Below are 22,197 nucleotides of genomic sequence, written 5' to 3' on the forward strand. Positions count from 1 at the left end.
GAGCTCAAAAAGAATTTTGAAAATCAAGTTAGAGAGGTGGAGGAAAAGCTGGGAAGAGAAATGAGAGACATGAAGTCAAAGCATGAACAGCAAATCAGCTCCCTGCTAAAGGAGACCCAAAAAAATGTTGCAGAAAATAACACCTTGAAAACTAGCCTAACTCAATTGGCAAAAGAGGTTCAAAAAGCCAATGAGGAGAAGAATGCTTTCAAAAGCAGAATTAGCCAAATGGAAAAGGAGATTCAAAAGCTCACTGAAGAAAATAGTTCTTTCAAAATTAGAATGGAACAGATGGAGGCTAATGACTTTATGAGAAACCAAGAAATCACAAAACAAAACCAAAAGAATGAAAAAATGGAAGATAATGTGAAATATCTCATTGGAAAAACAACTGACCTGGAAAATAGAGCCAGGAGAGACAATTTAAAAATTATGGGCCTACCTGAAAGCCATGATCAGAAAAAGAGCCTAGACATCATCTTTCATGAAATTATCAAGGAAAACTGCCCTGAGATTCTAGAACCAGAGGGCAAAATAAATATTCAAGGAATCCACAGAACACCGCCTGAAAGAGATCCAAAAAGAGAAACTCCTAGGAACATTGTGGCCAAATTCCAGAACTCCCAGGTGAAAGAGAAAATATTGCAAGCAGCTAGAAAGAAACAATTCAAGTATTGTGGAAATACAATCAGGATAACACAAGATCTAGCAGCTTCTACATTAAGGGATCGAAGGGCATGGAATAGGATATTCCAGAAGTCAAAGGAACTAGGACTAAAACCAAGAATCACCTACCCAGCAAAACTGAGTATAATACTTCAGGGGAAAAATTGGTCTTTCAATGAAATAGAGGATTTTCAAGCATTCTTGATGAAAAGACCAGAGCTGAAAAGAAAATTTGACTTCCAAACACAAGAATGAAGAGAACCATGAAAAGGTGAACAGCAAAGAGAAGTCATAAGGGACTTACTAAAGTTGAACTGTTTACATTCCTACATGGAAAGACAATATTTGTAACTCTTGAAACATTTCAGTATCTGGGTACTGGGTGGGATTACACACACACACATGCACACACGCACACACACATAGAGACAGAGTGCACAGAGTGAATTGAAGAGGATGGGATCATATCTTAAAAAAAAATGAAATCAAGCAGTGAGAGAGAAAGATATTGGGAGGAGAAAGGGAGAATTGAATGGGCAAATTATCTCTCATAAAAGAGGCAAGCAAAAGACTCATTAGTGGAGGGATAAAGAGGGGAGGTGAGAGAAAAACATGAAGTCTACTCTCATCACATTCCACTAAAGGAAAGAATAAAATGCCTACTCATTTTGGTATGAAAACCTATCTTACAATACAGGAAAGTGGAGGATAAGGGGATAAGCAGAGTGGGGGGGGATGATAGAAGGGAGGGCATGGGGAGGAGAGTGCAATTTGAGGTCAACACTCATGGGGAGGGATAGGATCAAAAGAGAATAGAAGTAATGGGGGACAGGATAGGATGGAGGGAAATATAGTTAGTCCTATACAACACAACTATTATGGAAGTCATTTGCAAAACTACACAGATTTGGCCTATATTGAATTGCTTGCCTTCCAAAGGGAAGGGGTGGAGAGGGAGGGAGCTAAAGAAGTTGGAACTCAAAGTGTTAGGATCAACTGTAATGTTCTTACCACTAGGAAATAAGAAATACAGGTAAAGGGGTATAGAAAGCTATCTGGCCCTACAGGACAAAAGAGAAGACAGAGACAAGGGCAGAGAGGGATGATAGAAGAGAGAGCAGATTGGTCATAGGGGCAATTAGAATGCTTGGCGTTTGGGGGGGGAGGGGAGAAAAGGGGAAAAATTTGTAACCCAAAATTTTGTGAAAATGAATGTTAAAAGCTAAATAAAAAAATAAAAAAAAAAAAATGAAGAGAGAATGGGATCTTTGAGAGTAAGGACCTTTCTGTGTAGCCCCAGTACTTGGCAAGTTCTAAGCACTTAATGAATGCATGTTGATTAATGGACTGACTAATTGACTGTAAATGGGCTGACAGACTGATGGACTGGGCTGGCCCTCTGAGGTCAGGCTCAAAGCTGGCCATCTTGGCAGGACCTGGCCAAGCATCATCTCTGCTGGGATGGTCTCTCAGCCGCATGGCCAATACAAGGAGGGTTCAAGCAGATGAAAAGAAAAGCAATAACACAAGAGTCATAAATGCTCTTCCTGAGCCCCCCTGCCATAATATAGAGGTGGCCTGGGAGGTCCAGTAAAGAGAGTGCTTCACTGTTAGAAGCACCTACTGTGTGCCAGGCACTGGGCTAAGAACACTACAAATATTCCATTCAATCCTCACCCCCACTCCATGCAATGGATTCCAGACCCAACGAACTCTCTGCCCTTCCTGCTTTTCGTCTCTTAGAGAAAGGTCCCCTAGCTGGCTCCCAAAGGGATCATGGCACCTTCTACTTGCTTACTGTTCTGTCTCATTACTTTTTGAATTGTGAGTACATGACTATGTCAGATGAGCAGCTAATTATGAAGCATACAGGATGAATTTACAGGTTATAGGAACAATTTAGTGTTGTAAGCGAATATAACTCATAACAGAGTTAATCTGCCACATTACTGGAATGCATAATCATTACTATACTATATAGCAATTATTCAGAAATTAGATAAAATCCTAACTCTGTCATTTTACTGGTAATTCATTCAAGTAACCAGTTCATTTAAATGCGAGAACTAGAGAAGTGAAGTACAGTAGAATGCTTGACATATAGCAGGAGCTTAATAAATGCTTGTTTTCTGATTGACTGGCATGGTAGAAAGAATTTGGGTAAAGATCAATAGGAAAAGAAACAGAAAAGATGTCGTTATTTGAGAAAACCCCAGACCACTTAGCCAGAGAGAAGAAATGGATGAAGAGTTTGGTATCTCTCTGTCTTTCTTTGGGTCTCTGTCTCTGTGTCTTTCTTTCTCTCTGTCTCTGTCTCTCTCTGTTTCTGTCTCTATGCCTCTCTCTCTCTATGTCTCTCTCTCCCCTCCTCCCAAGCAGAGAATATAGTATTTCTCAATTTGCCTTAATGATCATTTCATCCCTTATAGAAAAATTATTATTTCTTTCATATATTAATAACCAATCATTCATTAGAACTGAAGGGTTTTCCACTTTCTCATCCAGAAATCAACCATTGTGAGAAATCTTGGGCAAGACATCAAACCAGTAAGGCTAAGGTCTAATCAGAGAGTACAGAAATTCTAAGTTGAGGCCAATGGGTGGAGACTTGCTTAAAGATGTGGGAAAATATGGATTCTCCCTTTTGTCAGACAAGTGATACAGATATTGGGAAGTCTCTGAGCAAGAGTGGATGCTCATGGTCACCTACCCCAAGACCCTCATCGAACTAAGCCACCTCTTATAATAATATTCATTTTCTTATTATTTGTTAACCAATCAGAGTTGATTTCCACCCTCAGATGCACCCCCTTTTCAAAAGATTTTGTAAATATTGAAGGTTCTACAAGCTCCCTCTCTGTTACCGAGGGGAACAATGAACCTGTTGGTTACTGCTTTCTGGATGTAGTTATAAAATTAATTATAACTTACTCAGAAACTCTGTCTCCTGAAATTTTTCAATCATCTCACCTCAAAAGGTGGAGCAGGCAAAAAACATCTACTATGTGCCAAGATTGTCCCGAGGACTAGGGATGCATGGTAAAGCAAAAACACAGTCTCCCCCGCAAACACACACATCTTAAGGCACTCCGGCCAGTGGGACATCACTGGAATGAAAATAATGGGACCTCTGAGGCACACCAGGGGCTCTTCCACCTAAGACTTTCTAATAGAGAAAAGGAAAGTCAAGTATGGTCTGATGATGACAAGATTTGATTTGGGAAAAGAAAATGCCAAATGGCTCAGAAAAAACCTAAGTAGGATTTAAGAGCCTCTCGGACCCTGCGAGAAAAGTCAGCTTAGTGGAGCCGGCAGCTCTCACAAAGGAAATTCTGAAGAGACAACAGAAACAAGTGGTTGAGGAAGAAGGGGGGAGGGTGATGCCCAGAGGCTCCTCAATGACTGGTTTTCTAAAAGACCCACACAGAAGGTACAAAGTCAGGGGTGGGAGGCAGAGGGCGGCCATACGGACAGACAGCTGCTTGGGATGGAGGTGGGAGCTCTTCCCTTTAGTTGTCTCCATCTTCTCGGCCAGGGAGAAATATCTCTGGGCTGAACAGGAGACAACTGCAATGGATGGTAAGATATTGTTGCTCAGGAGAAGGAGGGAGCTGCTAAGACAAAAGACCCAGCTACCTTGGCAGGTGGAGGTAAACCAAATCCTCAGGTACTGAAAGAAATGGCCATGGGGACTCCCCTACCTGGGCTATCTGAAAGAGAACAGAGGAGGTTCTAGAGGACTAGAGAAGAGATAGGAATAGCTTAGTCACATGCATATGCGCATGTACATACATACACACAGGGCATGTTAAGGTTTGAAAAGAGCTTCCCATTTGTCATCTCATTTGATCCTCACACCCTTGAGGCGGGTGCTGTTATTATCCCCATTTCTCAGATGAGGAAACTGAGGCAGAGTGTAGTTACATCGTGTAAGTGTCTAAGGCAAAGCTGAAACTCGGGTCTTTTTGACTTCATATCCCAGCCTGTATCCACTGCTCCACCCGGTTACCCATTTTCAAAACAAAATGGGGAAAGAAAATAGTCTGGCTTCCAGTCCTGACTCTGACACTGAAGAACTATGTGACCCCAAACAGGTCCCTTAACTTGTCTGAGCCTCAATTTCCCCTCTATAGAATAAAGCTAATAACAGCACTAACGTTCTGTTTGGTTCCTGTAAGAGCCAAATTACAGAAGTCACCATGAAGGGCTCTGAGCCCCTCTGAGAATGGGAGCAGGTGGAAGGGTGTGTGTGGGCAGTGGGTGCAATGGCACACCATGATGAGTGTGGGCCCCTGACTCTATCATATTCTACCCTTTTGGGTGCCTAGTGGGGCCCACGCACATAGCAGACATGGAACAAACAGCCACCAAGGATCTTCCTAAAGCATGGATCTGACCGGCCACCCTCTGCTCCATTTAGAGCTCTTTACTAGCCCGGCACTCTACCCTGCAGCCATACTGATCATTTATCCCTATGTGACATCTCATCCTTCCCTCTCCCATCTGTAGCCTAAGCTTTCCCACCATCCGGAATGATCCTTTTCCTCAGCTACCCACCCAGGCACCTCAGGTTCCCCTTTAGACCCAGCTCAAATGGCCCCTCCTACCTAATATATGTTTCTCAAACGAGCTCTATGCTGAGACTGTTTAAAAACACTCAAGTTCATCTCCCCACAGCTTCCCTTCCAGAGAAGAAACTGCTGGAGGCTGGTGGAGATGGCCAGTAATAATAGGTCCGTGCTATCTCAGTGGAGATAGTGGTCTGCAGGTGGCAGCTTAAGCCAGGCTGACGTTTCCTTAATAGGTCACTGATCTCAGGTGTTTGTAGGGCCAAAACTCCTGCCTTACTAGGTCAGCCAAGCTGCAGAAACGCAACCAGGTCACACAGGTCTGGGCTTGACATAAGTGTGTTGTGGTATAACTCTTGCCCTCTGGATACCCAGACGTCTCCAGGCTGGCTCTGGCATGTTAGAGCTAGGACAAGTTAGCCTCCCCACTCACAGACACCATGTTTTGACAGGTGCCTGGCACTGCCTTAATTGTCAATCACAAGGGCCCTCCTTGGACGATGACTGGGAAGACTGGATGAGAGATAAAGACTCACCTCCTTTAACTGGCTTCCACTGGGTTGAAACCAAAAAGTAAGTCAGAAAACAAGTAGGGTCACCTCCACCCAAGTGACAATTAGGTGTGAATGGGAGACAGAGGTTTCTGTAGTCAACATCCTGGTCCCTGACTTGACAAGGCAGAAGGATAGAGCTCACTTGATTTAAGTCTCTCACCCAGCCCTGAACAACACAGCTGACCAAACCATGCAGGAAGCAAAAGAGAACAACAGAGTTGCTGTTTGCTGATACAGCCATGCCAGGCCCTGCTCTCCTCAGCAGAAATGCTCAAGTCCAAGGTCTGAGGCTGGAGGCTGGCAAACCAATGGTGATGTGACTCTCATCGTCAGGAAGACATCTGGCATGAGTGCAGAGCATCAGAGAGCAGTAGCCTGTCTGCCAGTTCCCTCACCTCTGAGTTCTCCTCACCACTCCGCTCTTGGTTCATTGAGAAATGTGGCAAGACTTCAGCTAGGGTGGACCCCAGCGCTGGGGAGCAGGCACTGGGGTTTAGAGGGGCTTGGAAAAGGAGAAAGAGAAGTCTACGACTTCCCAGTGCCCTGGACTTCCCGGAGGGAGCAGAAGGAAAGAAGCTTGGAATTTGGTGCTGACCTTGGTAGCTCCGAGCAGGCCCCCTGAGCACAGGGCTTGAATGAGGAGAGAGAAAGGGAGGCTGGCTGCCAATGAAGCTTGGGCAAAACTCTGCAGGGGGCTGGCTGGATCACAGCCTTTCCCCCCTTGTCCCTGGCACTAAGTGAGAGACCTTGTACTGGAATTCAACAACAGTTTTCAAATAAGGAGTGACTCCTTCCTTCCTTCTTCCCTCCCTCCTTCCCTTCCTTCCTTCCTTCCCTCCTTGCTTCTTTCCTTCCCTCCTTCCTTCCCCCTCCTTCCTTCATATCCTTTCTTCTTTCCCTTTCTTCTATCCTTCCTTCTTTTCTTTCTTTCTTTCTTCCCTTCGTCAGTTATGATTTTATGAAGTGCCTACTCCAGGCTGACAACCCTGGCAGCCTCAGTTGGGAACTGCAGACCCACTTTCTGCTCCCCAGGAGCTCATTACTTACTTGCAAAAAGGAGAGGGGCAGACATGAAAGGGGCCCACAGAAGCTGAGGGAATCCCCTAGATTGTAAACAGGAAAGGGGTTTGGAGAAGGAGGATCAGGGATGAGGGAGGTTGCATCGAGTCCTAAACTTTCCTGGAGCAGCAGCCAAGCCCTGAGCAGGAGGAGACAGGCAGGGGCCTATTTCTAACCAAAAGCCCCTCATCCAGGGCTAAAATCAGCAGCGCCAGCAGCTCCTTATGGAGCAGAGGGTCTGATCACCGGGAGAGGCCAGCACTCACGGCACAATCCAATCATGTACACAGCTACACCAGGAAGGAGGTGGCCCTCTCCACTCCAGATGTGGCCAGGGGTAGGGGAGACAAGGGCCCTCAGAATGGGTGGCATGAGCACTAGACCCCAGTAAGCAGCAGTGCATGGCCAGGCATGGGAAAGGGGTCACACTGCAAACTGCAAGGCACAGAAATAGCAATTTACTTAGTCTGTCCTCAAGATGATAGGGAGCCATTAAAGCTCTTTGAAGAGGGGGCTGATGTGGTAAGTGTGGGCTATAGTAATCTCACCTGTCAGGAATGAGGAAGATGGGTTGGAAAGGGGAGCGAGTTAAGGCAAGGAGATCAATTAGGAGGCTATTACACTAGGCTGGTTGCTATCAGCCGCTGCAGATGGTCTTCATCATCCCACCCGAGTGACCACTTGTGGGTCATGTTGGCAGGTGAAGCAGCAGAAAAAGCAAAAGACCCAATGAAGCAGCTGTCTGATGAAAAAGGGCATCCGAGGGGGAGGGGACTGGTGAGGAGGAAGGTTGGCCAGGTAGGCACGTGCCTCTAAGTTCCCAGAATTCAGTAGAGAGAGGGGGGACAGACAGAGAGAAGGTTTAAGTGTGTGACTATGTGTGTGAGACTGACTATGTGCAATTATATGAGACTGTGCATCTGTATGAATGTATGTGAGTATGTATATGTGTCTATAGGAGTGTGTGTGTGTGTGTGTGTGTATGAATGAATGAATATAAGATTGTAAGTGTGAAAGTATGTGAATGAGTATATGTGTGATAGTGTGGGTCTACATGAATGTGAGTATATGTGACCTTGTATATGTGTCTATATAAGTGTGTGACTGTTATTGTGTGTGTGTGAGAGAGAGAGAGACAGAGACAGAGAGAGTATAGGAGCAGACTGGCCTTAATGAGACACTTCAGAGCTCACACACTGATCCTTGGCCAGCCAAGCCCCCCTCAGGTTTCTGCCATTCATTTTCAGCTCTTTCCCCCTTTTCCCTTCTTGCTCAGCCTGGCCACCAACACAATCTTAGGCTGTGTTACAAAGCCCTAGGCTGGTGGAAGGGAACCCTCAGAGCCATCCCTGGGAATGCTGGTATCTGGAGCAAAACAAATGAAGCTGAGATGAGGGAGAAGGGAAAGTGCAGTGCAGAAGATGGTCTGTGTATAGGATTCCATTGTGCCAGGAGACAGGGCGGACATCCACCAGAATGTCCGGCCCACACTTCCCATGGCAAGGCCAATCACCCCCAACTCTCCAGCCTTTGTGAAGAGGTCCCCAGGAAAGGAAATATCGGGCAGGAAGGGTGAGCAGTGATGAGAGGAGGAAGATCCTGGGAGGAGGACACCCTGGCAATGGAAAACTGGGTGTGGCAGTCCAGGACCTTGGTGAGCAATGAGGGCAGTGGTGAAGTCTAACCTGGAGGGCTGTGGCCCAGCCCACTGCCTAGAGAGACACATCCTCAACATCCCCCAGGACAGTACTCTGGAGCAAAGCCCCACGGGTGCCACCTTAGTTTCATTTGGTTAACAGTCCTTCCTCACTGTATTGGTACATCTGAACCACAGCTGGAGTCCTGAGGTAACTTTTTAGTCCTCAGAATTTAATATGAACACTGGCAAACCAGAGAGCTCCCCAAAGGAGTGAGCTCTGCATCCAGAGGCTACACCATGAAGAACAGGCAGGAAACTTGAAATGATGAGCCCAGAAGAGGGAGCTTTGCCCTGGAGGCTGTCTCCAAACATCAGGACACCTGGAATGTTCCAGATGTGACCTCATTTTGTGTGGGGACTCCAAGAGGCAGCGCATTTCTAACTTAGCACCAAGAAGGGCTCCCTGACAGCTGAAGCTGCTGTCAATGGAAGGGGGACCTCACAGCCTGGGGATACTCAGAGTCTGAGAAGCACCAGACAGGAATGAACAGGATAGAGAAGATTCCTCCCTGGTATGAAAGCTGGGCCTGGAGCATCCCTCCGGCCCCTTCCAGTCTTGGGGTTTGTGCTTCAATGAAATCATGGTTGTTTTCTTAATAACTCTTAGTCAATTTATTGACTGACTATTTTGTAGCCGAGGGCCACTTCAGGCGTTGGCAAATGAATTGAGAATTTAGCTCAGGATACAAGGACAGAACAGCCTCCAAAAGTCAACAGCAGGGCCTAACCTGGCCCAAGCAAGCAGTGGATGCTCACATTAACAAAGCACCCTGTGGACGAGGTTCTGACCTCCACTGCCCTGCATGCCTCAGGTTCCTCACCCATGGACTAGCAGCTGGCAAGAAACCAGCACAGGATTTGAACTGGGCTCTTCCTCACTCTAGGTCCAATATTAATGCTGACAACAGCTCTAATTCTAATGTCTTGTTTGATCCTCACAGAGGAAGGTGCTCCCTTATCCCCATTCTAGAGATGAAGTAGGCCGAGGTTAAGTGGATTGTCCGGGATGGGACTCAGCTGGTGGGATGTGAACTCAGGTGCTTCTAACCCAAAGCCCAGACACCCACTCCCCACCCCCCACTTCCTCTGAGTCTACTCTTAGAAGTCAGCGGGACAGAACTATTATTTTATGCATTTTCTCCATCATGTGATTATATAGTTTGTTCAGACACCCTCCCTCAGGGTCTGCTTTGAAGTGAGTGATTCCACCATGAGGGACCATGAACTGGACTTGAATGACAAAGCCCCAAGTTCAAGTCTTATCTCTAACATTTCCTATCTGGTCCCAGAGTCTCGTAAAATGGGAGAAATGATGCTGCAAGCCCTGTCCACATATCCCGCCATCATCAGTGTCTTGTAGACCTTCCATCCCCACAGAAATTAGAGCTGTCATTTCTGCTAGCATGTTACTATCTGCATTTTCTGTGGCAAGGGAGACAAGCCACTGGGGGAAGTGGGGCTGTCCAGTCCAACCAAAGCCCCAAGCCTTTGAGTCTCAGGACAAGTGATGGGGTCATCTTCCAGCTTGGCTGTGATTCAACCATCAAGACCTGGTGCTGCCGACCCTTTCTTTGCCAAAATGTCTTTAGCTCAGTGAACTTAAGTGGTTAGCGCCAGAGATCCAAGGCATTCCTTGGGGCAGCCACAAAGGTACAAAGAGAGCTGGGCCAGTGGTGCTGATCAAATGCTCAGTCACCCTTAGAACCCATGGGGAGAAAAGTCAGGAAGCATCTTTACCATGGGTTTGATCAGTTTCTCAAAGGGTCCCCTCTGAGGCCTCTTTTTGGGGAACAAACCCTCCAATCAGGGCTTCACTGTCTAAAAGAATGCACTTTTATCTGTAGATGGGTGTGAGGAAACATCATGTCCTCAGCTCCCCTTCAGGCCCTCCCACACTTTTGTTTCATGTGAACTCTCCAGGCTTCTGGAAAATCACTGAATCAGAAAGCTGTCAGGGGCTTGGAGAACACACCTGGTGACCAGGCACTTAGATGGCCAGTCCCACGTGGCTCCTACCCCAAAGACTCCCACCCAACCTCCTCCCAAAGAACATCCCCATCCTAATCTGGCCATTCTGTGAAGGTGGAGCTGCAGGCACTGCTTGTGCCCCAACTTCCCCCTGAGCTGGCACCTCTCTCTGCATGCCACCCCTGCAGAGCCAAGGCTTCCTGCTCTGCCACCCCCTCCCTTCATGAGGACCTCACCCAGGGGCTCAGGGAGTTTTTTATAAATTCTCCATGAAGAAAAATGCCCCTCACTGGCTCATCATGTTGTCTTACTTTCCTTCCCTGGACCACAGGACTTGGGGCAGAAAAACCAAAAACGTGAACATGTATGAGGGGACTTAAGGCTAGCCAGGTGCTGAGAAGCTTCAGAAATGAGGAAATAGAGTCTGAGAATGAGAGACAGGCGGGGCAACAAGGCTCCAATATGCACGGCAAAGGGACAGCGTGTCCTGGCAGGGGTGAGGGAAGGGGGGAGGCCTGCCCTGCCCTCCTCCCCATTCCCACAGCTTTAGGGCCCTGAATCTGCTCCAACAGCTCCAGCCCCACTGGGTGGTCTGACCCCAAGCACACAAGGCAGAGTCTGTTAGCATCCCAGGTCTTCCTGGCTTGTTGGCACCTGCTAGACCTTGCCCTTGGCTTCTGTGGCCTAGAAGGACCCTCCAGGGCCTCCTCCATTCCAGGATACAGCCCTGGATGAGTGCCTGAAAGAGCTTTTCACAACCCCTGGCCTACATGTGGCTAATTAGCTGGGGAAGCCAGCCCCCATTTTAAGATGGTAAATCTGCTACCAGAAAGGCCCTTCCACAATGTCCCCAACTTTACATCCATCCCAGTGAGACTCTGGACCATTTTCTCTGAATTGATCTGAACAACAAGCAATACCTCTTTCTCATGCAACTTTCTCCCCAAAATGCCAAACTGCTGGTTAACCAGTGCCTGCAGACAACATAGTCAGGACACCCTGTGGGAGAGGAAACGCAGTAATGGGTTCACCTTGACCAGAAATCTGGCAATGAGGAAGAATCTGGCCAGGGGCTGAGAAGGCAGTGAGCCTTGGAGGGGTGGGCACTGGTCCTGGCTCAGAACCAAGGACAAAGAAATCAGTTCTGTGACTCATGGCCCAGCTTACTGTGGACAAGGCAGGGCCCTCTCTGAGCCTCAGTTTCCCAGATTTCAAGGAGTCTGTGAAGTTGGGAGGGGAAAACATTGCATCTTTATTATCTCTAAGCTCTAATTGAAATTTAGCATTTCCTGCAATGGGGAGAATACCAGCCCCTACCTTACAAGATTGTCCTGAGGACTGAACGATATAATGTTTGTACAGTATGTGCATATAAGAGTTTTCTTCCTTCTTTCCTTCCATGTTTTTGGTATGCCTTACCATCTCCTATCCCCTGCCTGCCTTATTCATCTGATTGAAAGAAAAACAAAATGTCCTTGCTGAAATCAGATGATCCAAAGGGTCCCCAGTAGGAGGCCAGTTACTACTGTGAAGTCATGCTGATGTCCAGCCTTTTTTTATTTGTTTGGTATATCACCCATTTAAGGATTTCCCAGTATAGAAATGCCCACCACTGTAGCCGGTGAAGTGATTTGCACAGGGCCACATGGTCAGCATGCTCCTGCCTTCTCTGTCATGTCAGACTTCCTCTCATTGATAATTGACTAGAGCCAAAGGTGTGGAGGTGTTACTCTAAGACCAAGTCTTTGGGAAATGAAAACATGTGTCCTCAATTTAGTTTTAAATTTTTTTAAAGGAATAAGGTTTAAAGATGAGGGAGCAAGTTGGCCATTCTACTCAATTTACTGGAATGTAATTATAATCATCGAATAAATATAGAATAAAAACAGATCTTACAAATCCTCTCATTCTACCGATGAGGAAACTGAGGCACTAAGAGGTTGAAAGACTCCGAATCATCGGAATCAAAGCTGGAGAGGAATTTTGAGGCCATCTAATAAAACTTGATCTTTCTACAGATGGGGAAACAGACAGAGACACTGAAGGTCACATGAGAAGGTAGCTGGCGAGGGACAGAGCTGAGACATGAACCTGGGAAATGCAGCGTACTGTCATGGGAAGACACTGGGAGCCCCAGGACCTGGGTTTGACAATTCCATGCCACCTATGCAACCTTAGACTGGGCCTCAGTTTCATCATCTGTAAAATGACCAGTTGGCTCAGACATCCCTTCCCACTCTAAATCCATGATCCCAGGTCCTATTTCCACTCCCCCAAATGGCCCTGGGCAAAGTAGGCAAGAAGCCACACCTCTTAGGGACACTTGCTAGAAGGAGGAGGCAGTGTCCTTTTCTCACCTGCCATTAAGGGAAGGAAGTTGAGCCTTCCCTGGGAGGTGTCACTCAGCCCTTGGGTCACTGCAGAATCCACCTGGCAGTCCCTTCCTTCTGAGACTGCCTCCCATCTACTCTGTCTGTCTCTTGTATGGACATGCTTGTTATCTGGAGGTTCTCCATTCCGCTGAAAGCTCCTTGGGGGCAGGTACCATCTTTGCCTTCCTTTGTATTCCCAGGGCTGAGTCCAGTGCCTGGCTCACAGCAGGTGCTCAATCAATGCTTGTTGACTGGCTGAGGTAGAGAGTGGGACTTCTTCCTCATTCCCACCTTACTTCTCTCCAAATCTGTCTGTGTTCATTCCCTTGTTTGATACATCTAGGGCCACACTACCCTTGGAGACCTTTCCTTGTGCCTTCTGGGTCCCTGTTTGGTAAATTCTTGGACCAGCAGCATTCTCCAAAACCCTGAGAAGGATGTCTTCCTGATTCTGGAGCTCAGGCTGCCTGGGGAAAGATGCCTTGTGGTGAGGTTAAGCCTGGGTGGTGACAGCAGTCCCACAGAGGACACTGACTTTGTCAGTAAAGACGATTAAACTAAGTGAACCATCAGGTTTGGGGGCCACCAGGGGGAAGCCCCAGTGTATGAGATCACCAGGATACTGGGGATGGAATTTACATACTGAGCAAGGCATCCTTCTTTTTATTTCCTTCCAAGGAATAATTTATTTTTAATTCAGTAGCACAGAGCTTTATGTAAAACAAAAAACAATGTGTGTGAGGGGGACTGGGAGCATCTTCAGACAAAATGAGCCTGGGAGAGTAATCTTAGAAACATGGGTGTTACATCCAAGGAGGAAAAGTCACCAGCAGCCTGGAGGATTATGTTTCTCGAAAGGATTTTACGTGTTTGGCAAACAAGGAAACTGAGGCTCACAGGGCTAGCAGGACTCCCCTGGACTCATTTGACTACTTTGGGAAATGAAAATGTGTGTCCTCAATTTGGTTTTAAATTTTTTAAAGGAATAAGAGGTTTAAAGATGAGGAACACGCTGCCCCTCCCTTCTACGCAGAGGTCGTGATGGTGGGTGTGGAACATTCCCTAGAACGTTGAACTTCACTGACAGGTTAGTTTGGGCAAAATGGTTTTCCTGTTTGTTCTAGGGGTATGAGGAGAGAAAATGCTGGTGACATAATATCAAATACATATTTTTTTTTCATTTAAAAGGAAAACAGCTCTCTTCATCCCATCCTGGGCCAGAGTTCCTTCCTCAACCTTTTCTTATGGTGTGGGTGGCTTTTCAATGGGGCTGCTGGGCCACATGCAGCATGAGAGCTGCTCAAAAGCCACAGGCAGATCTTAGACTACTCGCCTTGGACTGATCAGTTATCGATGTAGGGGAGGGAGCAATGAGCAGAATTCGTGACCTTTGGTCTCCACAGAAGAGCAACATGGCCTCAGGAAGAATGGGCATCTGGGAGATGCCCTGTTGGGGGTCAGGATAGTGACATCATTGCTACCTGGCTGCATTCTCATCTGGAAGACCAGGTCACCAAAGCCTTCCTTGTCATGAGGACTGCTGGGAGGGCCACCCAAATCAAACCACCTTGAGGTCAAGTCTTTCCTGAGATCCAGAAGAAAGGGATGGATGGAACAGACAGGACTAAGGGTGTGGGGGAGGGACCCTGTAGAGCAGAGATAGCCTTGGCTCCCCCACCCAAGGTCAGGGCTGAGGTAGGGGCAGAGGGAAGCAATGGAAACCTGCTGGCTTTGGGCCAGAGGATCTGGGTTTGAATCCTACCTCTGACACTTGGATCTTGTCCATTCTTTCCATCAGTAGTGTTTCTTTTCAGAGACAGTGTCTCTAGGATTTGCCTGCTCACTTATTGGAAATGTATAGACATGTAAAACATCAGCTATATGTAAAATCATACACATGGATTCCTTTTTACTGTTATGTTAATTTCTTTCTTTGTTTAACCTGCATAATCTTCTGCAAATGTCTTCCTTCCCAGGCTCTCACTTTCCTCATCCAAAAAATGAGAGGGCTGGAGGAGATGACTCAGAGGGCCTCTCCAACCCTGTATCTAGGAATGCTCTCCAGGCCTCAGTTACCTCATCTGTAAAGTCAGAGGGGCAGACTAACTAGCCTCTGAGATACCCTCCAACTCTCCATCTATGAGCTTATGGACCTCAGAGACACAAACCCAGAGATCAGACAAAGCCCAGAGGACAAAGATGACCAGAAAGCTGAGAATAAACCCCAAAGGGAGCAAAGACCAGAGAAAAAACAAGAGCCGTGGCCAACAGGGCCCCTGTGGAGGTGTTTCAGGGAGGTCTCAGAGTCTGGAGGCTCATCCCCATCTCCTCTGCTCTGACAGGGAAGGAGGGAATCTGTTCCTGAAGGTCCAAAAACGTTGTTGCTATAGGAGCAGGTAAGCAGATTAGACTCGAAAGACCAGTTTAAGCACTCCCAAAGAATTTAATCATCAGGGCTGGTGCAATGGGCCAAGAAGACTTTCCCATTGTTCCTGGTTGCATTCTGTACTCTGTACAGGGACCCAGTACAGTCTCAAGGATGAGGTGTGCTCGGGACCTGTCAGAGACATCCGAGAGAAGGCCAGGGAGGAGCTGGGCCCAGTCCCCAGCCCGGACCCTCTTGTGGGGCAGGTAGAAGGGAAAGTCAACCCAGGCATAGAAATCAACATTGGGTTTGCTACTGGAACGTACTTTTGATTTTTGAACGTGGAATAAGAGTCCCAGCAAGAAGGGGAGGTGGGAGTGAACCCACAAGACCCTGCCTCTGAAAGAACAGTTCTCGACAGATAAGAACTAGACATTTTGGATGAGCTCCAAGGATCCACAAAGGCAACCTGTCAGCTTTTCCTTGCTCACCTCTTAGGAGAAGCTAAACCCCCATTAGACTGCCTTCTCCCAGGGAGTTCAGTGTTCCTACATGACCCAAGCCAAGTCTTCTAGCCATGCTCAGAAGCTCCTGGCAGGGGGGCACTTCTCCCTCTTTTCTGTTCCCCTAAGACGAGCCTTCTTGCCTCTTCTTCTTGCCTCTCCTTCAGCTTGAGCCCATTAAGTCTGCCCCGAGGGCTAAAGCCCCAAATCAAAGAAGAAGGAAGGGGTCCAGCAAGACTTACCATCTCATTCTCCTCTCCTTTATTGAGCACGGCATGGTGGCCCTTCCCATACTTCTCCTCCATGAGAGAATGCTGATCTTTCCCTTCTGTGCCTTTGGGGAAGCTCTGCTGCCCAGCACTCTCTGCAGCTGAAATGGTTAATGACCCAAAGCCAAGGTCAAAGCTCTTTCTTAAAAACACACACACACGCGCACACACACACACACACACACACACACACACACACACACACACACACACACACACACACACACACACACACACACACACACACACACACAAACTCTTACCGGCTCTTCCTCTCTTGAGCTGAAATGCTGAGGCCCAAGCTCCTCCCCCAAGTCACCCTCTGCTGGAAGGACCTGCTGCTCCTACCTGGCTTGGGGCTCCCCAGCTCTCCCCCAACCTTGGGCCTGCCCAGCAGGAGGCTTCCTCCAGGCAAATGCTACTGCTTCAATGCCAGGGAGATCAGGACTGCCAGGCCAATACAATGAAGAAAGCTGGCTGGTTGCCTGGGAGGAGGGCAAAGAGAGGGGAAGGCTACAGGGAGCTCCCATGGGGAAGAAAGGGGTTGGGAGTGCAGGCCTGGAAGCCAGAACAATGACCTGGTTCCAAGGAGAGGTCACCGCACAATAGCAGGACCTGGGGGGCGACCTAGAGCCAGAATCACTTGACTTTAGCCAAATTGGGATGCTTAGGAAAATCCTAGCCCAGCTGTGTCTGGGAAGCTTGGATGTGGGAAACAGCACAAAGGAGTGTGAGTCTTAGGCCTCAAAGAGCCCTGGATGAGAATCCTGCTTCTGTCACTTGCCGGTGAAAGTACCTGTTGTGCCTTGCCTCACAAGGACATCGTGGGACTCCAAGTAAATTAGGTCAATGCTTCTCGAAAGTCAGCTAGTGGTACTGATTCCATGGATAACCTAATAACTCTGCAGAGAGAAAAACCTTTCTTGAGAAATGAAACAGCTTCATTCTTTATGTTTACATCCTCAGCACAGAGCCTGGCACACAGTGGGTACTTTTAAATTCTTGTTGATGGATAGCTGTACAGACAGATGAATGTGTGGACAGATGAATGGATGGTTGTATGGATGAGTGGACAGATAGATGGACAGATGGACAGATGGATGGATGGATATAGGAGTGTATGGATGAATGGATGGACAGATGAATGGATGGACAGGTGAACAGACAGATGAATGGACAGACAGATGGATGGGTGGATGAATGTACAGGTAGATGGATGGATGGATGGTTGGATGGATAGCTGTCTGGACAGATGACTGGATGGATGATGGAGAGATGGAGAGATGGACTAGACTGATTATCACACAGTATCTCCAGATCTGCCTCAGCCCATCCTAAGGACTCCCTGAAACACCAGCTCTGCTCAGGGCCAGAGATAAGGTTCTCCCTTACACTGTGTTGACTCCACGACTCAAGCTCACAGTTTTGGATCTGGAAAAGACCTTGGGCATTCTCTAGTCTCAATCCTCATGTTATAGCAAGAGCCACCAACTCTACAGTGTTTGGAGATATGAAGCATTGGATGTATGTTTTCTCACTGAGTCTCCCAATGATTGGTGAGGGGAGGGGTTGGTGGTCCACAGATTATTGCCCTTTTTGCAGATGAGGAAACTGAGGCTCAGAGAGATGGAGTGATTTGGTAAAGGCCACAAATTACAAACTCTTCTGTTCAGTCTGTAAAGTCTTCCATAACCCAGCTCATGTCTCTTTCCCAACTTACTCCATATGCTGCTTCCCCTCATGTCCTCACCTTTCTGGACAAATCAGCTGCAGAATCTGAGAGCTGGGAGGGTTCTCCAGGGCCAACTAGTTCAACTCATCCTAAAGGCATCCCCACTGTAATGTGCCCAAGAAGGGCCCATCCCATCTCTGCTCAAAGACCCCCAAGCAGAAGGAAGTCACTCCTCTGGAGATGGCCCCTGCCACTGGTGGACATAAGACCTAGGAGCAAGCTCTTCCCATGTCAGGCCAAAAGTGGTTTCTTGGACTTTCCCTCCATTAGTCCTGATTCTACCCTTTAGGGATAAACAGAGAAAGGCTAATGCCCCCCCCCCCACACACACATATACATACAGGCATAGATATACACATGCATTCATACACATACACATGTGCATGCACATGCATACACACATACTCATCCTCCACACAAAAATTTCGAGTTAGTTCTCATCTCCCTGGCCCCCACCCACCTCCTCTGTCTTGTCCATACTCAACATTCCTAGTTTCTTCAACAGAGGGATACATGCCATGGAGGGGCAGCTAGGTGGTGCAGTGGATAGAGCACCAATGCAGGAGTCAGGAGGACCTGAGTTCAAATCTCACTGCAGACACTTGGCACTCACTAGCTGTGTGACCTTGAGCAAGTCACTTAACCCCAATTGCCTCATCCTGGGTCATCTCCAGTCATCCTGATGAATATCTGGTCACTGGATTCAGATGGCTCTGGAGGAGAAGTGAGGCTGGTGACCTGCACAGCCCTCCCTCAATCAAAACAAAGTCGAGTGCAAGTCATGTCATTATTTCTCTGATGGCATGGTCTTCTTCAGCAACAAAGGATGAAAACACACACACACACACACACACACACACACACACACACGTCATGGACTCAAGGCCCTTCATCATTCAGTTTGCCCTCTCTAGTCACCACCTGTCTTGGCAAAGCCTCTCTTAAGTGGAGGAGACCAGAAGTGACTACAATGAATCTGATTGCCACAAGGCCCTCTCACCTCCCTAACCCTGTGTGCTTGGTCCCTCCTGACATATCCCCATGCCTTTTTTATCTATCATATCACACTGCTAACCCATGAGGAGCTTCCAAGCTACTAAGACCCCCAGGTCCTCTTCAGAACTACTGTTCCTCCATCATATATTTAAGGAGCTGGTTTTGTGGTACCAGAGGACATTTATCCCTACTGACTTTTTGCTTATGAGATTCACCCCCTATGTTCTCACCTGTTCGGAACTTTTTGAATACTGATTCTGTCAATAAAGTTACCCCTCTCAACTGTGTGTTACAGGCAGAAATAATAAGCATCTTTGCCCTTATCTACATCCTTGAGAAAAGGGTTAGGCAGCCAGGGAGCTAGCACTGATCCCTGGGACACCCCACTGGAGACCCCCTGCTCCATCAACATTGAAACATTGATGATGATTCTTGAGTGCAATCACTTGATGAGTTTTGAATGATTTAATTGTGTTCATAATGAGAGTCAGGCACCTGAGCATCATTTCAGCTGGTGCTTGGCCCCTCCCAGAGGAGTGGAGGGGCCATGCCCAGAAGAGAATGTGGGCCATGTGTGGACATTCTATCACCCTGTGGTGAATGGAAGAGTCTGGCTAGTCTTAGATCTTCATGGACTCCTGCCATCTCTCTCGCCTCTGTTCTTTCAGGCGCTCTGCTCATCATTGGATGTCATTGAGAGACCACATTACCTAGGGAGGGGCCTTGGATCCTTCTCCTTTCTGAGGCTACAAGGTCCAAGAAGAACCAGGCTTTGGCCTCTAGATTTGCTCTTTTCCATGCTAGGTGAAGGGAATGGAGTCTCTAACCTCATGAGCTTTGAGAGGTCAGAAGAGTGAGTCACAGAAACCCAGCTGGGCTCTGTAGCCAGACCAGAACAATTGTCCCCAAGAGGAAACTTCAAGAGTGACCTTCTAGCCCCAGGCCAGCTGAAGCTGAAACATGGACTCATCCAGTGATCATGTGACGTCTGGACGTGACCTTGGTGGGACATGTGGACCCAGATCATTGCATGTCTGCTCCCCCCAAGACTGAGGTGGCAAAGTATATGCCCCCCCGGGGGATATTTTCCCTTGCTGTATGTTGGAGGGAAACATCCTTTTGTAAAAGGTAATTGACAGGGAGGAGCCAAGATGGCGGAGTAGAAAGATACACATATGCTAGCTCCGAACACACAGCCCATAAAATATCTGTAAAGAAGAACTCCCAACAAATTTGGGAGCAGTGGAAGCCACACAACAACAGAGTGGAGGAGATTTCTGTTCCAGAGAGACCTGAAAAACCGACATGAAAGGTCCGTCGCACACCGGACCCAGAGCAGAGCCCAGCCTTGCCTTGGCTGCAGGGCACTGAGAGGAGCAGATCCGAGCAGCCTTCAGAGACAGAATCTCCAGCAGCTGCTCGGGTCCCTCCACCTATAGGTACCAGAGGTCAGTGAGAGGGTCTTCTCAGCTCACTGAGAGGGGAGTGGAGTGTCCCTATAACTAGGCCCCCTCGGGAGGCAGCAGCAGACAGGGGCTCCCAAAGCAGGCAGGAGCTCAGATCCACTGTTGAAGGTCTCCAATAAACCCCCTGAGGGAACTGAGCCCCATGTGGCAGCCCTGCCCCCACCTGAGCAGCTGAGCTTAATCTCACACTGAATAGCAGCCCCACCCTGCCAAAGCCCTAGGGCTGGGAAGCAGCATTTGAATCTCAGACCCCAATCCCTGGCTGGGCAGGTCTGGAGGCCAGGTGGGTGTGGAGAGGACACTCAGAAGTCAAGTAATTGTCTGGGAAAATGCCCAGAAAAGGGGGAAAAAAAAATAAGACCACAGAAGGTTACTTTCTTGGTGAACAGATATCTCCTCCCTTCCTTTTGGATGAGGAAGAACAATGCTTACCATCAAGGAAAGACATAGAAATCAAGACTTCTGTATCCCAAACACCCAGAATAAATATTCTATGGGCTCAGGCCATGGAAGAGCTCAAAAAGGATTTTGAAAATCAAGTTAGAGAGGTGGAAGAAAAACTGGGAAGAGAAATGAGAGAGATGCAAGAAAAGCATGAAAAGCAGGTCAACACCTTGCTAAAGGAGACCCAAAAAAATGCTGAAGAAAATAACATCTTGAAAAATAGGCTAACTCAATTGGCAAAAGAGGTCCAAAAAGCCAATGAGGAGAAGAATGCTTTCAAAAGCAGAATTAGCCAAATGGAAAAGGAGGTCCAAAAGCTCACTGAAGAAAATAGTTCTTTCAAAATTAGAATGGAACAGATGGAGGCTAATGACTTTATGAGAAACCAAGAAATCACAAAACAAAACCAAAAGAATGGAAAAAATGGAAGATAACATGAAATATCTCATTGGAAAAACAACTGACCTGGAAAATTGATCCAGGAGAGACAATCTAAAAATTATGGGACTACCCGAAAGCCATGATCAAAAAAAGAGCTTAGACATCATCTTTCATGAAATTATCAAGGAAAACTGCCCTGATATTCTAGAACCAGAGGGCAAAATAAGTATTTACCTCCTGAAAGAGATCCAAAAAGAGAAACTCCTAGGAACATTGTGGCCAAATTCCAGAGTTCCCTGGTCAAGGAGAAAATATTGCAAGCAACTAGAAAAAAACAATTCAAGTATTGTGGAAATACAATCAGGATAACACAAGATCTAGCAGCTTCTACATTAAGGGATCAAAGGGCGTGGAATATGATATTCCAGAAGTCAAAGGAACTAGGACTAAAACCAAGAATCACCTACCCAGCAAACTGAATATAATACTTCAGGGGAAAAAATCAAGGACTTTCAAGCATTCTTGAGGAAAAGACCAGAACTGAAAAGAAAATTTGACTTTCAAACACAAGAATGAAGAGAAGCATGAAAAGGTAAACAGCAAAGAGAAGTCATAAGGGACTTACTAAAGTTGAACTGTTTACATTCCTACATGGAAAGACAATATTTGTAACTCTTGAAACTTTTCAGTGTCTGGGTTCTGGGTGGGATTACATACACACACACACACACACACACACGCGCGCACGCACACACACACAGACAGAGAGCACAGAGTGAATTGAATAGGATGGGATCATATCTTTAAAAAATGAAATTAAGGGGTGAGAGAGAAATATATTGGGAGGAGAAAGGGAGAAATTGAATGGGGCAAATTATCTCTCATAAAAGAGGCAAGCAAAAGACTTTTTAGCAGAGGGAAAAAGAGGGGAGGTGAGAAAAAAAACATGAAGTTTACTCTCATCACATTCCACTAAAGGAAGGAATAAAAAGCACACTCATTTTGGTATGGAAACCTATCTTACAATACAGGAAAGTGGGGGAGAAGGGGATAAGCAGGGTGGGGGGGATGATGGAAGGGAGGGAAATGGGAGGAGGGAACAATTTGAAGTCAACGCTCTTGGGGAGGGACAGGATCAAAAGAGAGAATAGAAGC

At 47.1% G+C, this 22,197-nt stretch overlaps 1 protein-coding gene across 14 annotated transcripts in view; it reads right to left on the bottom strand.

The window, feature by feature from the left end:
* Positions 1–16,904, bottom strand: part of ATP13A4 (ATPase 13A4) — an 82,626-nt gene extending 65,722 nt beyond the window's left edge. For 2 of the 14 annotated variants that reach the window (XR_011969205.1, XR_011969201.1), the window contains exons 1-2: positions 16,287–16,464; positions 15,997–16,124 (exon numbers count right to left, since the gene is read on the bottom strand). Coding sequence is in view for 9 of the 14 variants with exons in the window: in XM_072618883.1 (XP_072474984.1) it covers positions 15,997–16,059 (63 nt within the window). In the remaining 5 variants the exon portion in view is untranslated. Of the gene's footprint in view, positions 1–15,996; positions 16,125–16,286; positions 16,474–16,819 lie in introns of those variants that run through there. The other 12 variants (XM_072618883.1, XM_072618878.1, XM_072618881.1 and 9 more) reach the window with 9 other exon arrangements.
* Positions 16,905–22,197: the final 5,293 nt, after the last annotated feature.

The sequence above is a fragment of the Notamacropus eugenii genome, chromosome 6 (assembly GCF_028372415.1).
Source record: "Notamacropus eugenii isolate mMacEug1 chromosome 6, mMacEug1.pri_v2, whole genome shotgun sequence".
NCBI lineage: Eukaryota > Metazoa > Chordata > Mammalia > Diprotodontia > Macropodidae > Notamacropus > Notamacropus eugenii.